Source organism: Carcharhinus amblyrhynchos, chromosome 8 (assembly GCF_965287045.1).
Source record: "Carcharhinus amblyrhynchos chromosome 8, sCarAmb.v2.hapA, whole genome shotgun sequence".
Lineage (NCBI taxonomy): Eukaryota > Metazoa > Chordata > Chondrichthyes > Carcharhiniformes > Carcharhinidae > Carcharhinus > Carcharhinus amblyrhynchos.
In genome coordinates this window covers 99,234,518-99,248,603 of record NC_137331.1, presented here as the reverse complement: position 1 = coordinate 99,248,603, position 14,086 = coordinate 99,234,518, and the positions used below count along the sequence as shown (strand labels likewise).

Here is a 14,086-nt window from a genome sequence, read left to right as displayed (position 1 = left end):
ACTCTAAGAAGTTTCTAAAGTTTAAAGTTTATTTATTAGTGTCACAAACAGGCTTACATTAACACTGCAATGAAGTTACTGTGAAAATCTCTTAGTCACCACACTCCGGCATCTGTTCGGGTACACTGAGGGAGAATTTAGCATGGACAATGCATCTAACCAGCACGTCTTTCAGAATGTAGGAGGAAACCAGAGAAGACCCACGCAGACACGGGGAGAACGTGCAGACTCTGCGCAGACAGTGACCCAAGCTGGGAATTGAACCCCGGTCCCTGGGTCTGTGAGGCAGCGGTGCAAATAACTGTGCCACCATGCCACTTCCCAGGAATATGATCAGACACTAACATATATTGAAACAAGTAAGGTGACTTTGGATAGGTATCAAAAAGCTGTCAAAGAGGTTGATTTGAAGGAGCACCTTTAAAGAGACAAGTGGCAAGGTAATGAGGGAATTCCAAAGTTTACGGCCTAAGAAATTGAACTGCCTCAGTTGGGGTGAAGGAAAGTACAAATGCACAAGAGGCAAGAATTGAAGGAATGATGTTGTAGGGCTAGAGGACATTACAGAATTAAGAAGGGCAATTCGAGGAGGGATTTGAACAGGGGGAGAAGAATTTTCAAGTTGAGGTGCTTTTGAGTTGAGATTCAGTGTAGGCGAAGATGCACAAGTATGCTAGATCGAGAGGATTTGATGTTGAGTTGAAGGTTTGTGGGTTCCTCTTCTTGAAGAAATTCAATAACAAAGCGTGAATCTCTGCCCCTTCAACTGAAGTCAAATGAAGGGTGTGCGTATATGTCAACTTGGCAGGGACATTGAGCCATATGAAAATAATCATTTGAGAAGTCCAACTTACATGAAGCCAAAGCATCTCTCTGGCATGAAACCGGAGCTGTTTCTAGGAACAATTAAGGACTAAACTTTTGTGAAATTTCTGCTGAGATTGTGGCCTCCAACCTCAGGAAGAAGAGTTGCATAAACGTCTAGGTATAAAGGCAAAAATGCCATTTACACCATATTCTCTTGGCTTCCATGCAAAATACGGTGGAAGAATGAGAGAACTTACTTGAAAATTCATTTTTAATAGGCCTCGCCACAAACTCGCATGAGCTGGCAGCTGGTGGATTCCCCACAGGCAAACATAGTTAGAGACAAAGATCACAACATCAATTTGGAAATCTGTTAAGAGCGGGAGGCTCTAATATTGTGAGAAAAACCTGAATGCATATTCAGCCCACCTTTTGAACTCAACCACCTCATTATACCTTTACTTCTGGTTTTGTATCCAATGCAACGCAAAGGCTCCGTGTGACACAATCTCAGCTCCAGCATTTAAAGGGTCAATCCAAAGATGCAATTTGGAGAAGTTGAAATAAAGAAGTGAGAAGCAACTTCAACAATGGAGACAACACCTCCCCTGCAGCTGGTAAAATTCCATTGGAGACAGGGAGCAGATGAGGATAACACACCACCACCATGTCCCACCACCCTCCCAACCCCAAGCCTATTATCCCACCTACAATGTTCTTCATTTTAATTGACCTGTGTTCGATTACCTGAGTCTGGTAATTGATCTTTGCTCACTGTGCTCGATTGGTTAAGCCTGGGTGTGGGCTCAGAGCAAAGTAAACAGATACCAAGGGCCCGATTCTCCCATCATGATGCTCTAATTTTTTGGTGTTTTGGTTTGGGAAATGCACATGTCAGCCATTTTGCAGGCTTCGCACGTCTTCCCGATGCATGTGCGTCTTCCACAGCTGGAGAGCAGGCGCAGTGGAAACCACGTTGGAAACCGGCGGGAAGACCACGTAAGTGAATTTAATTTATTTTTCATGTAATTTAAATGTCATTATTGGGCTTGGCGCTGAATTCTCTGGGCTCGATAACATCTCCCACTCTGCCAGGAATATTTCACTCTGGCGGGATTTAGAGTAGCTCCCACACTGGACTGGGGGGGGGGGCAATCAGAGTCCTCGGGGGTCGAGCAGTGGGGGCGTGGTGCCCCTTGGGCATGGACACCCAGGCAGTGTCAGCCTGTGTCCCCTGGCACTGCCCAAGGGGCAAATTTCCCATGCCCAAGGGGCACCTTAGCACTGCCCACCTGGCATCAGGCAGTGCCAAGGGGGCGGGGCCAATTGTCAGCGGGGCTTAGGGATGATCAGTGGGGAGGGGGAGCCTGGCTGCCACTCTGCATGGGAATCAGTCTGGGCTGGAAGGACACCAGCAATCGGGGCGAGCTGGAGGGGAATCTGGCTCTCAGATTCCCCTGCCGGGGGAATCACTGTGGGAAGGAGGGGTGCTGGAAATCGGGGTGCTCCAGGATGGGAGGGGGGTTCGGGGCTGGCCTGGGAATGGACGTGGGGGCTGTGATCGGGCCATAGTGGGGTCAGGAAAGGCAGCACTGCAGGGGTCCTGGGCTGGCCAGCGATTGAGCGGGCCAGAAAACGAGAGGCTGACAGATCGGGGCCACTGTGCATGTGCAGAAATCTGGATCTGTCAGACCCTGGCACGAATAGGCCCTGCACCACCACACAAACCCCCCCCGCAACAAGCTTTCGATGATATCCACGATTGTGACCTCTGCAGTGCACCGAGTGTGGAAGATTCGAATCTGAACACCCACTGAATAAACAATCGTGATTTACACCAGTTTTCCCACCAATTCAGCACTTTTTTGGGGAGAATTGGGCCCCAAATATCTAAATGTGTTGTTTACTTTGAAACTAGTGACTTGTCTGAGATTTAGACAATCAGTTCAGGTATGTTTAGGAAAATTAGCTGCCACCTGCAGAAACAGTTTCACCGCACGTTCCTTTTGAGCGGTGCACAAATTCTGCTTCACACATTCTGTTGCTCTCCTCTTCGCTGTCTAGTCCAGGTCTCTGGATTGTAGGCTTGTGCTGTAACTGGTTATGACCATGTTGGGTCTCACACAAAATCCAATCTCAGGCAAGCTAAATTCAACCCCACAGAATCGGAATGTGATTTGAAGATTAGCTCTCCTTGAACGACTGACCTGTTTCACCCCAGAAGCTTGCACACAAACAGCATAATGTGCTCCAGTTAAATCTGGAAAGTGGGCTGGTGCTGCCTTCTCGATATGCTGTCATTTTCACCTCCCACCTGCACCCAAACCCACTAGCTTCCCCGTTTTAACACTCCCCTCAAAGTTTCCAACTGTGTTTTGTATTGCTTGAGCGCTTCAAGAAAAATTATGTAAATATATGAAACTGGATGGGCTGAAATAGCTCAGCTGTTCCATCAAGTCTGCCCACATGCTGATGAACCATAGTGGAAAACAAACTGATTCGATTATGTTCCATCGGGAAGAAAGCTGGGTTGTCCTTACCCAATCCAGCCTCGATGTGACTCCAGACCCACACAAATGTGTGCGATTTGTAACTGCTCTCTGCAACATACCCCATTGTTGTACTAAATTACTAGCAATTCAAGAAGGAGGCCCAGCACCATATCAATTGTGCCCATATTGTGAACATAAAAAAAATCTTCAGAAGATCTTTTGAAGTCTTGTAGTTTCCTTACCTGTGCTGAGAAAGACTTCCTGGTACATGGTACATGAAGACATTGGCTTGTGTGCTGTTGGCCCAGTGAGCAGCCATCTTTACAATGGGGCAAATGATGAAATAGTCCCTGTAAAGAAACAACACAAATAAAGACTTTGTTTGGACCAATGAAGGAATATATGAGTAATAATTCGATAGTACAGATCTTCAGTAGTGCTGAAAAAAATACTTTTTTGTTGAAGTTTTTCATCCTATACTCATCAGGACAGTCACAAGAATACAATGCAAGGCAAATCAACAAATTTGTACTGTGTGAGAAGAGAATGCTGATTGGCACTCTGATCCATAGAGGTCTTACCATGGAGAATGCACCAGTTGGTGACAACGGACATATATATATCAATACACAGAACTTTGCTCAATGCAAACAGAAAGAACAGGCACACACATTGCAGCTGTTTCAGCTAACCAAAATAAGTCACAGCTATTCAGGCCCCTGGTCTAAATTTCAGACAATGCTTGGCAGTTAACTGTCAGTCACTATCAATGGATGCATTCTCCATGGCAATACTTCTACTAGAGTCTGCTTGTCAACCAATCAGCATTCTCTTCTCAAACAGTATAAATTGATTCATTTCCATTACATTGTATTCTTGCTGTTGAGTGCAAGATGAAAATCTTCAACAAGAATTCTCTCTTCTTTCAAGCAAAACTGAATATAGGAACATAGAAGCAGGACCATTCAGCCCCTCTAAGGTTCCTGGCAGTCAAACCAGCAGTCATTAAAAGGACCACAGGAGGTTGCCACTCAAAAGGCGAATTTGAGCTTTTTTAATTTACCTCATTGTGGAGCTAGAAACATCAAGGGTGCTCCTCCTCACTCAAAATTAAATGCACAGGTCACAGTCAGCAACCACTCACATCCCCGTTCCAATACCCTGTAGCCCCATTCTATCCTGCTGACCCCAGTCAGTTTGGGACTTAGCTGATAGTCCTGTCCTTCCTTAAAAAATAAAAGCAAAATACTATGGATGCTGGAAATAGAACATAGAACACTACAGCACAAACAGGCCCTTCGGCCCACAAGTTGCGCCGACCACATCTATACCTACCAAGCCATAGAACTATCTGTAACTCCCAATCCCATTAAATCCCACATACTCATCCAGAAGTCTTTCAAAAGACCCCAGCGAGTTCGCCTCTACCACTACCGACAGCAGCCAATTCCACTCACTCACCACCCTCTGAGTGAAAAACTTACCCCTAACATCTCCTCTGGACTTGCTTCCCAGCACCTTAAACCTGTGTCCTCTCATAGTGACCATTTCAGCCCTGGGAAATAGCCTCCGGGAATCCACCCTATCTATTCCTGTCAACATTTTAAAAACCTCTATCAGGTCACCTCTCAACCTTCGTCTCTCCAGGGAGAAGAGACCTAGCTCCCTCAACCTACCTTCATAAGGCATACCTCCCAATCCAGGCAACATCCTTGTAAATCTCCTCTGCACCCTCTCAATAGCTTCCACATCCTTCCTGTAGTGAGGTGACCAGAACTGCGCACCGTCCCCCAAGTGGGGCCTGACAAGGGTCTTATAAAGTTGCAGCATTACCTCCCAACTCCTGAACTCAATCCCTCGATTAATGAAGGCCAGTACACCATACGCCTTCTTGACCACATCCTCCACCTGCGAGGCCAATTTAAGAGTCCTATGGACCCTGACCCCAAGATCCTTCTGCTCTTCAACAGACTCCTACCCTTGATATTGTATTCCTGCATACCATTGGTCCTGCCAAAATGGACAACTACACATTTATCCACGTTGAAGTCCATTTGCCACTTCTCCACCCAGTCTTGCATCCTATCTATGTCACGCTGCAACTTCTGACATCCCTCCAGACTATCCACAACACCACCAACCTTCGTGTCATCGGCGAACTTACTAACCCATCCCTCCACTTCCTCATCCAGGTCATTTATGGAAATGACAAACAGCAAGGGTCCTAGAACAGATCCCTGAAAAAACAGATCCCTGAAAAAAACAGATCCCTGAACAAATCTGAAATAAAAACAGAAAATGCTGGAAAAACTCAGCAAGTCTGGCAGCATCTATGGAGAGAAAAACAGAGTTAACGCTTCAAGTCCATATGAATCTTCTAGAGTGGAAATATAGCCTTCAAATGTTAACTGCTTTTCTCTCCACAGATGCTGCCAGACCTGCTGAGTTTATCTGGCATTTCCTGTTTATATTTCTGCCTTTCGTGTCTTGTGAATTGCCTCTGAGGTTGTGAAAACATGAAAAAGTACAAACTTCTGACTTTTATCTGAGCTAAATTTAACATTAAGGGTATTTTAAGCAGTTGTTTGCACAACCACATTACAGAACATGTTCAATTTTATTTATGGAATTGCGGTATGGGAAGGGAACAAATTAATTGCCTTATTTATCTACCTTCAGTAAGGAAACAAAAACAAATCATTTATTTTCTTTTAAAACACTTACTTCATTGTCTCTAAGCACAATTCTCAAAATTATTTTCCAATCATTTCATTAGCTATATTTTCCCACCCCTCAATTCTTCAACATGGCAGTCCACATAGAACAAGATCGCAAGATATTTAGGATGAAGAAAACCATTTGGCTCTTAATGCACCATCTAGAACAATACCCCCATTTCTTTGTTTAATTGCTTCTTAAATGATTATTAGATTTTTTTTACCATTACTACTTTTCCCTTTATGGGGGACTTCTTGATATCAGCTTTTCAGTTAAGTTTTATTTATTTGTATCTGTGTCCCATAGTCCTGCTTCCACATTGCAGAAGGAGGCCATTTGGCCCATTGAGTCTGCACTGACCACAATCCCACCTAGGCCCTATCCCCATAACGCAGGCTATTTACTCTGCTAGTCCCTCTGACACTAAGGGGCAATTTAACATGGCCAATTCACCTAAACCGCACATCTTTGGATGGTGGGAGGAAACCGGAACATCTGGAGGAAACTCACGTAGACACAAGGAGAACGTACAAACTCCACACAGACAGTGACACAAACCAGGAAACTGAAGCACACGGGGAAAAGGAGAGAATGTGCAAACTCCATATGGGCAATGACCTGAGGCTGGAATTGAACCTGGGTCCCTGATGCTCTGAGGCAGCAGTGCTAACCACTGTGCCACCATGCCTTCAGAAAATTACCTCTTCTAGCATCCTAGCCGGGTTGAAAACCCAGCTTTTAGGATCATAGGATGGCTATGGATTTGGGAGGTGCTGTCACAGGAAAAATCTTGGTGAGTTGCTGAGATGCACCCTGTAGACAGTACGCACCGCAATTACTGTATGCAGGCAGTAAAGGGCTCATTTCCCAAATGAACCAGGTGAAAATTGTAGCCTGCTGGGAATGAATATTAGTTTTGAGTCCACGATGGATAAAAAGACAAAATACTTCAAACACTGGAAATCTGAACTAAAAAATGATCATTCCCTCTTCCTCTATTTTTTTTGGACAATGGCTGCTGGTGAGGATTCTGCTATTCTTATTTATACCTCCTCAAGGCCCATCTTTTGTTTCTTGACTTGTCATATATCCAAACTCTTTCACCTTGAACCATTATCAGCCTTTCTGTCATTTAATCTCTTCCCGCCTTTTTAAAATGTGGGAAATACAAACATGTGGCGGAAAAGTGAATTGGCAGCCCATTTCAGATTTGTCCAGATTGTTATTGTCATTTACCTGGCGATGCGCACAATTTAGTAGCTTTCCTATTTAGTGAATTGCATTGTTTTGATCAAGTGGATGTACTCAGATCAGTCACATCTTTTTGCCTTATCTTTGAGACTGTGGCACAGTAGATGGGTTAAATACAAAACTTTTAACAATTTGTGGATTGGTATAGTGGACTTTTATGTTTTAGCTGGGCTACTGTAACTCACTATTTTTCTTTGATGTTGGGACGTAAACATTGCTGGTAAAGCCTGGCAAGCAACCCCTAATTGGTCTTGAGATGGTGGTGGTGAGCCGCCTTCTTGAACTGCTGCAGCCCATGTGGTGTAGGTAGACCCACAATGTTGTTAGGGAGGGTATTCCAGGATTTTTACAAGATAGTAGAGAACGAATGGTGATACAGTTCCAAGTCAGGATGGTGTGTGACTTAGAGGTACTTGAGCTGGTAGTGTTTCCATGTATTTGCTGCCTTTGTTCTTCCACATGGTAGAGGTCTTTGGAATGAAAAGTGCTGTTGAAGGAGCCTCTGAGTTGCTGCATGTTTAGGGTAGTGCTGAATGGAGTTAATGTTTAAAATGGTGGATGGGATGCTGATCAAGTGGGCTGCTGAGTCCTGGATGGTGTTGAGCTTCTTTAGTATTGTCGGAGCTGTGCCTCCAAATGCAAGTGGAAAGTGTTCCATCACAATCCTGACTTGTGCCTTGTAGAACTTGGACAGGCTTTGGGGAACTGGGAGGTGAGTTACTTGTCGCAGAGTTTTAGCATCTAATCTGCTCTTCTATCCATGGAATTCCTGAAGTAATGGCCTGGGACTGAGATGATAAGCATTCAACAACCACAACCATTTTTCTTTGTGCTAGTCATGTCCCCAAACAGTGAAGAGTGTTCAGAGTTAGAGTCGTCCAGTTGTAGAAATGAAAACCTCCCATGCCTATCTCTAAATCATCAAAAGTTTTGCATTTGACCCAACCATAGTGGCTCACTCTCAAATAAGCGATTCCATTGAATTTAATTTTGTTTACGCTACTTGATGCCACACCCAGTTAAATGCTGCCTTGATGTCAGGAACAGTCATTTTTATCTTCTCTCTGGAATTCAGCTCTTTTGTCTATGTTGGACAAAGACTGAAATGAGCTCTGGAGCTTGTGTTCCTAACTGAACATCAGTGAGCAGGTCATTAATGAATAAGTACCACCGATAGCACCACCGCTTTGTTGATGATTGATAGTAGACTGATGGAATGGAAGTTGGCTGAATTTAATTTGACCTGCTTTTTGTGTGCAAATATCCTATCTGTTTCTTTTTCTCTCTTTCCTACGTATATTTTTAATTTTACCTTGACCCCATCATCAAAGATGGTTGGCTGCAGGTTGGCTTAGACATGTAAGGTGAAACATCGACTGTAAGCGTTCCCAAGCAACATTACAAACACTAACCTGTACAACAGAATATATCTTATGATAATAAATATTTGCATTTATGTTTTAACTTTCCATGATTCTCCAACAGAAAAGTACCACAAACAGCAGCGAGATAACTAACTTGCTAATCTAACTTGATGCTGTTGTTAGAGGGAGGAATGCTGGCCCGGGCATTAGGAAAACTCAACGTTCTTTCTTATTACACCACAGAATTATTCACATACACCTGGCTGGAGGATGGGACCTTGGTATCACATCACAGAAAGAACTGTCTCCACCAACAAAGTGGCATATTTCAGGACCAAATTAGGGGTTCAGACTCCAGAATGGGACTGAAACCCAAATCTTTTGCCCTAAAATTAAGAGTGCTACCAAGCAAGTCAAATTAAGAGAAAAAGAGATGGATGGTACGTAAAGTTTGCTCTAGATTTTCCACCTCCCTGCTTGTGGAGAAGTGGGTGATCTCTGCTTGGAGACCCCCAACAACATGAGGTTTATCTCATCACTTATTATTAAACTTTGGGAGAAAGCCAGACACAGGAGGAACTTGAATGTGTATTCCTTGATGAGATGCTGGCATTATCCAGAATCAGACAAACTTAAATATCCTTCAGTGACTGTAACAGTCTTGAGTTACTTTCAGCCAAATTTTTAATATTTATAAAAGTGTCCCGCTGTTAAACTTGAAAAGCCCTTTCATCCCTCGGAGTACCCTTTAAGTGTACAATTCCAGCAGGTATTATTGGTGCAAATAACGTGCTTCAGAGAAGCACAAGGCTGGAAATGTCATGGTAATGAGGGTGCCCGCTGCTCCTGATTACAGCAGCATGCGAGTCTGGCCTAACTACACACAGCATCTGAGCTGGGATGTAAACAGTTCCAGCTGAATGGTTCTCGTGATCACCCTGGGAACCTGATCTCCCCTGCCAATAGTTCCACACTGGCGCCAAACTTTGGGAGAAAGCCAGTCACAAGGTGAAAAGGAAAGCCACAGGTGATGGGAATTCAATATCAATGTGCTTTGCTTTCAAGCCCTTCAGCAATGTTCTGCAAATGGCAACTGCCATCCAAGATTTATCCGGTATTTAATTTCAACATGGGATTTTTAATTCTTCTTCAGCGCAGTGTTTTTTTTCCAAAATCATCTCCTTCATCCCATTTTTTGATGATCAGTAGGTATAGCACTTGGGGCTAAAGGGGCAAAAGATATGAGGGGGAAAACGGGGACAGGTTACTGAGTTGGATGACCAGCCATGATCATAATAAATGGTGGAGCAGATTCAAAGGGCTGAATGGCCTAATTCTGCTCCTATTTTCAATGTTCCTATGTTTATAGCCCATTTTCACCAGGGCTAGGATAGGAAGGAAGTTACTGACTGAGGAGCACAGTAGCTGATTGGATGGTCCTGACCTTAGTTACTGAGATATTCATTAACTCTTTGCATTTATTGTTGTAAATAAGGGTGGCGGAGGAGAAAAAGGGTTTCAGAAGATTGACAATTTAAAATTGCCGTTTATTGGCATGGACAAGGCGGATTGAATGCTTTCCTTCTGTGCTGTAACTAACCTATACTCAAACACGCCCCATCCTCCCCCTCCCCATTATGAAGGTGGCATATACTGTCTACTGCATGCACTGCAGCAATTCACAAGGTTATTTCAAGTACACTTCCGTCCCCTGTGATCTTTACCACAGGAAGAACAAGTTAGAATATAAATCTCCTTCCTGATGAGTTCACTTAAGAAAAAGTCAACAGCAAACACCTACCCCCCCACCCTCCCCTTGCACTTTTCTACTCCCACTCATTGGCAGGAGTCATTGGAAATCTAGGCTTACACTATCCACAATTTTTCATTAATTTGAAAGGATAAAAAACCATGAACGGGATATGCCCAATTTTCTGATGAGCATCAGAAAGTGAAGACAAAAATATGGACTCCTTCCAAGCCAAACTTCAGGCCCCATACGTATTCTATTTTGTGTACTAATCGCTTCTGTAGTGTCATCAGGAAAGCCGAAAGAACAGTGCCACATGTCCAAACCCCAAGAATGCTGAGTGACATGAAACAACGCTTGGAGGTGATATTATCGAGACATTGCGTGAAAACAAAAATAACAGTTTTGTAGTACAGAGGGAATCCTTTCAATTGATTGTACCTGTGCCAGTTCTGTTAAAGATCTATCTAACTGATTCCACTTCATTGCTCTCTCTCTCTGCAGCCCTGCAAGTTTTCACTGTCCAAGTATTTATCCAAATCCTTTTGGAAAGTTCCTGTTGAATCTGCTTCGGCAACCCTTTCAGATGGAATATTCCGCTTAGCTTGCTCCACTGAGTAAAATTCTCCTCAACTCCCCTTTGGTTCCTTTGCAAATATCTTAAATCAATGGTCTGTGGGTATTTCTCTTCCTACCAGTGAAACATCAGCAGGATTTTCAGCCTCTGATGGGGGGGGAATGTGTTGGGGTGGGGGCGGGGGGGGGCGAGTGGGGGCGGAGTGGGGGGGGGAGATGGTGGGGGGAGGTGGAAGGGAGGTGGGAAGTGGGGGTGGTGAGAAAATTGAGCCTTTCGCTTGTAGGTTTTTCTGAAGGTGGGATGGTTCGGGGGTAGGGGTTGGGGTTTGAAGGGGGGTGGTGAGAGCTGCCACATGATCACTAGTAGTTATTGGGAGAAGGTGGAAACCAACAGCAGACGTGTTTAAACCTACTGGACAGATCAGTAGGTAGCTACATTACATGGACCACAGCAGTTGAAGAAGGCAGCTCATCCCTATCTTCTGAAGGGCAATTAGGAATGGGCAGTAAATGCTGGCTCAATTAGCATCCCATGAGCAAATACAAAAAGAAGAATTAGGAGCTGGAAGTGTGTATAATAGGTTGAATGTGTTTCTATATTAACAGGAAATTATTTATAAAGTAATTTATTGGAGCACTAAATGGAAATGTGATCAATAGCATGTCCATATCCATTAGCAACTGGGTTAAGAGAGCCCATCCTCAGGAGTTGCATAAAATTAAATCTCATGGGATCCAGGGTGAGGTATCTAAATGGATACAAAATTGGCTACCCTCCACACCTTTGTACTGTGGGAGGAAACCTGAGCACCTGGAGGAAACCCATGCAGACACAGGGAGAAAGTGCAATCTCCATACAGGCAGTCACCCAAGACCGGAATTGAACCTGGATCCCAAGTGCTGTGAGGCAGCAGTGCTAATCACTGTGCCACTGTGCTGTTATAAGAACATAAGAACATAAGAAATAGGAGCAGGAGTAGGCCATCTAGCCCTTCGAGCCTGCCCCACCATTCAATAAGATCATGGCTGATCTGTCGCGGCTCAGTTCCACTTTCCCGCTTTCTCCCCATAACCCTTAATCCCCTCTCTCATCAAAAACCCATCAACCCGCGTCTTAAAAATATTTAGCGAGGCAGCCTCCACCACTTCAACGGGCAGAGAATTCCAGAGATGCACCACCCTTTGAGTGAAGAAGTTCCTCCTCAACTCCGTTCTAAACCGCCCCCCCTTTATCTTGAGGCTGTGCCCCCTAGTCCTACTGTCTTTTTTGAGCGGGAAGAGTCTCTCCACCTCTATCCTATCCATCCCATTCACATTCATCATCTTATACGTCTCAATGAGATCTCCCCTCATTCTTCTAAACTCTAACGAGTACAAGCCTAGTTTATTCAGCCTCTCCTCATAGCTCAACCCCCTCAACTCCGGGAACAGCCTAGTAAACCTCCTCTGCACTCCCTCCAAGGCCAAAATATCTTTGCGCAGGTGCGGCGCCCAAAACTGCACACAGTACTCCAGCTGCGGCCTCACCAATGCCCTATACAGCTGCAGCAAGACCTCCCTACTTTTATATTCAATCCCCCTCGCGATGAAGGCCAGCATCCCATTCGCCTTCCTGACCACCTGCTGCACCTGCAAGCTGGGTTTTTGCGACTCATGCACAAGGACCCCGAGGTCCCTCTGCACCGCCGCCTGCTGCAGTTTTTCACCCCGTAAGTAATAGTCCTTCCTACCATTATTCCTACCAAAGTGGACCACCTCACACTTGCCAACATTAAATTCCATTTGCCATTTCCTGGCCCATTCGCCCAGCCTATCTAGATCCTTCTGCAGACTTGTTCACACTTTGTACAATTGTATATTTAAACCTCAGACATTTTCTTTAACCTCATCAAGTTCCGTTCTCACCTTTCCCATGGATGGGATGCTTTTTAGTAGGGTATCCAAAATGACCTTCCAGCTTTCCAAAGCAAGGTGTGCCTTATTGTCAGATGCAATGACAAGCCTTTCTATTCTGTTTCAATGATGTACTTGAACCTTGCCTTGGGTAGCACAGTGGTTAGCACTGCTGCCTCACAGTGCCAGGGTCCCAGGTTCGAGTGTGGCCTTGGGTCACTGACTATGTGGAGTTTGCACATTCTTCCTGTGTCTGCATGGGTCTCCTCCAGGTTCTCTGGTGTCCTCCTGCACTCCAAAGGTGTGTGGGTTAGGTGAATTGGACATGCCAACTTGCCGCTTAGCATCAAAAGATGAGCAAGTTAGGTCGATTAGCCATGGCAAATGCGCGGGGTTACAGGGATAAAGGCAAAGGGAAGCATTTGGATGGGATGTTCTTTCGGTGGGTCAGTGCAGACTCAAAGGGCTGAATGACCTCTCTCTGCATTATAGCAGTTCTACGGTTTTAAGAGTGCCATAATGCAAATTTTGACACTCGCACATAACTCAGTCACAATGGACTTGCACACATTGAAGGAAAAATTGAATTGCTCCCAAAAACTGGTGCAGGAATTGCGATGGACAATTAATCTGCATCCATGGCCTCCCACACGGACAGCAAGCAAATCGTGTCTGCCCATTCACTTCACTGAATGTTGCATGCAGCCCATGCGCTATTTAGTTCCTCAGCAGGGGACTCAGACACTCTGGGCAGAAGAATGCCCAACAGTACATGAAACGAGAGAACATGCTCCGAGTTCTCAGGTGCAGCACTAGAGGCCCAAGAGACAGACATTGCAATAATGGTGAGACTAGATAGCATTGAAGCCAATGCAAGTAGCATAACTCCAAGGGTCTACAACATTTCATCAGGTAAGCAGCAGCTCTATTAATGCAGTGTTCTTTCAGCATTTTACAATGTGCTCCAGTCCTGAAAAGAAGCTTGACCGCAAAACTTACTGGCTGGGTGGCTAAAGACCAATTGCTGAACCAGAGCTGACATGAAGTCAACTTTGTTTCTTCATAAAATTGGATTGTCAACTTTCTGCTGAATCGCGGAACTGTCAGCTGATGATCACATGCTTGCGTGGAAATGGGTTGAACTGCTGGTTAAACACAGTAAGAAGTCTCACAACACCAGGTTAAAGCCCAACAGATTTATTCGGTAGCAAACACCACTAGCTTTTGGAGGTCTG

The 14,086-nt window shown here is 44.7% G+C and overlaps 1 protein-coding gene across 1 annotated transcript in view; it reads right to left on the bottom strand.

Annotated features, from left to right (window-relative positions):
- Window positions 1-14,086, bottom strand: part of tg (thyroglobulin) — a 364,697-nt gene that overhangs the window by 32,902 nt on the left and 317,709 nt on the right. Inside the window, exon 46 of the mRNA XM_080193545.1 lies at window positions 3,542-3,649. Within this exon, the coding sequence (XP_080049671.1) occupies window positions 3,542-3,649 (108 nt within the window). The remainder of the gene's footprint in view (window positions 1-3,541; window positions 3,650-14,086) is intronic.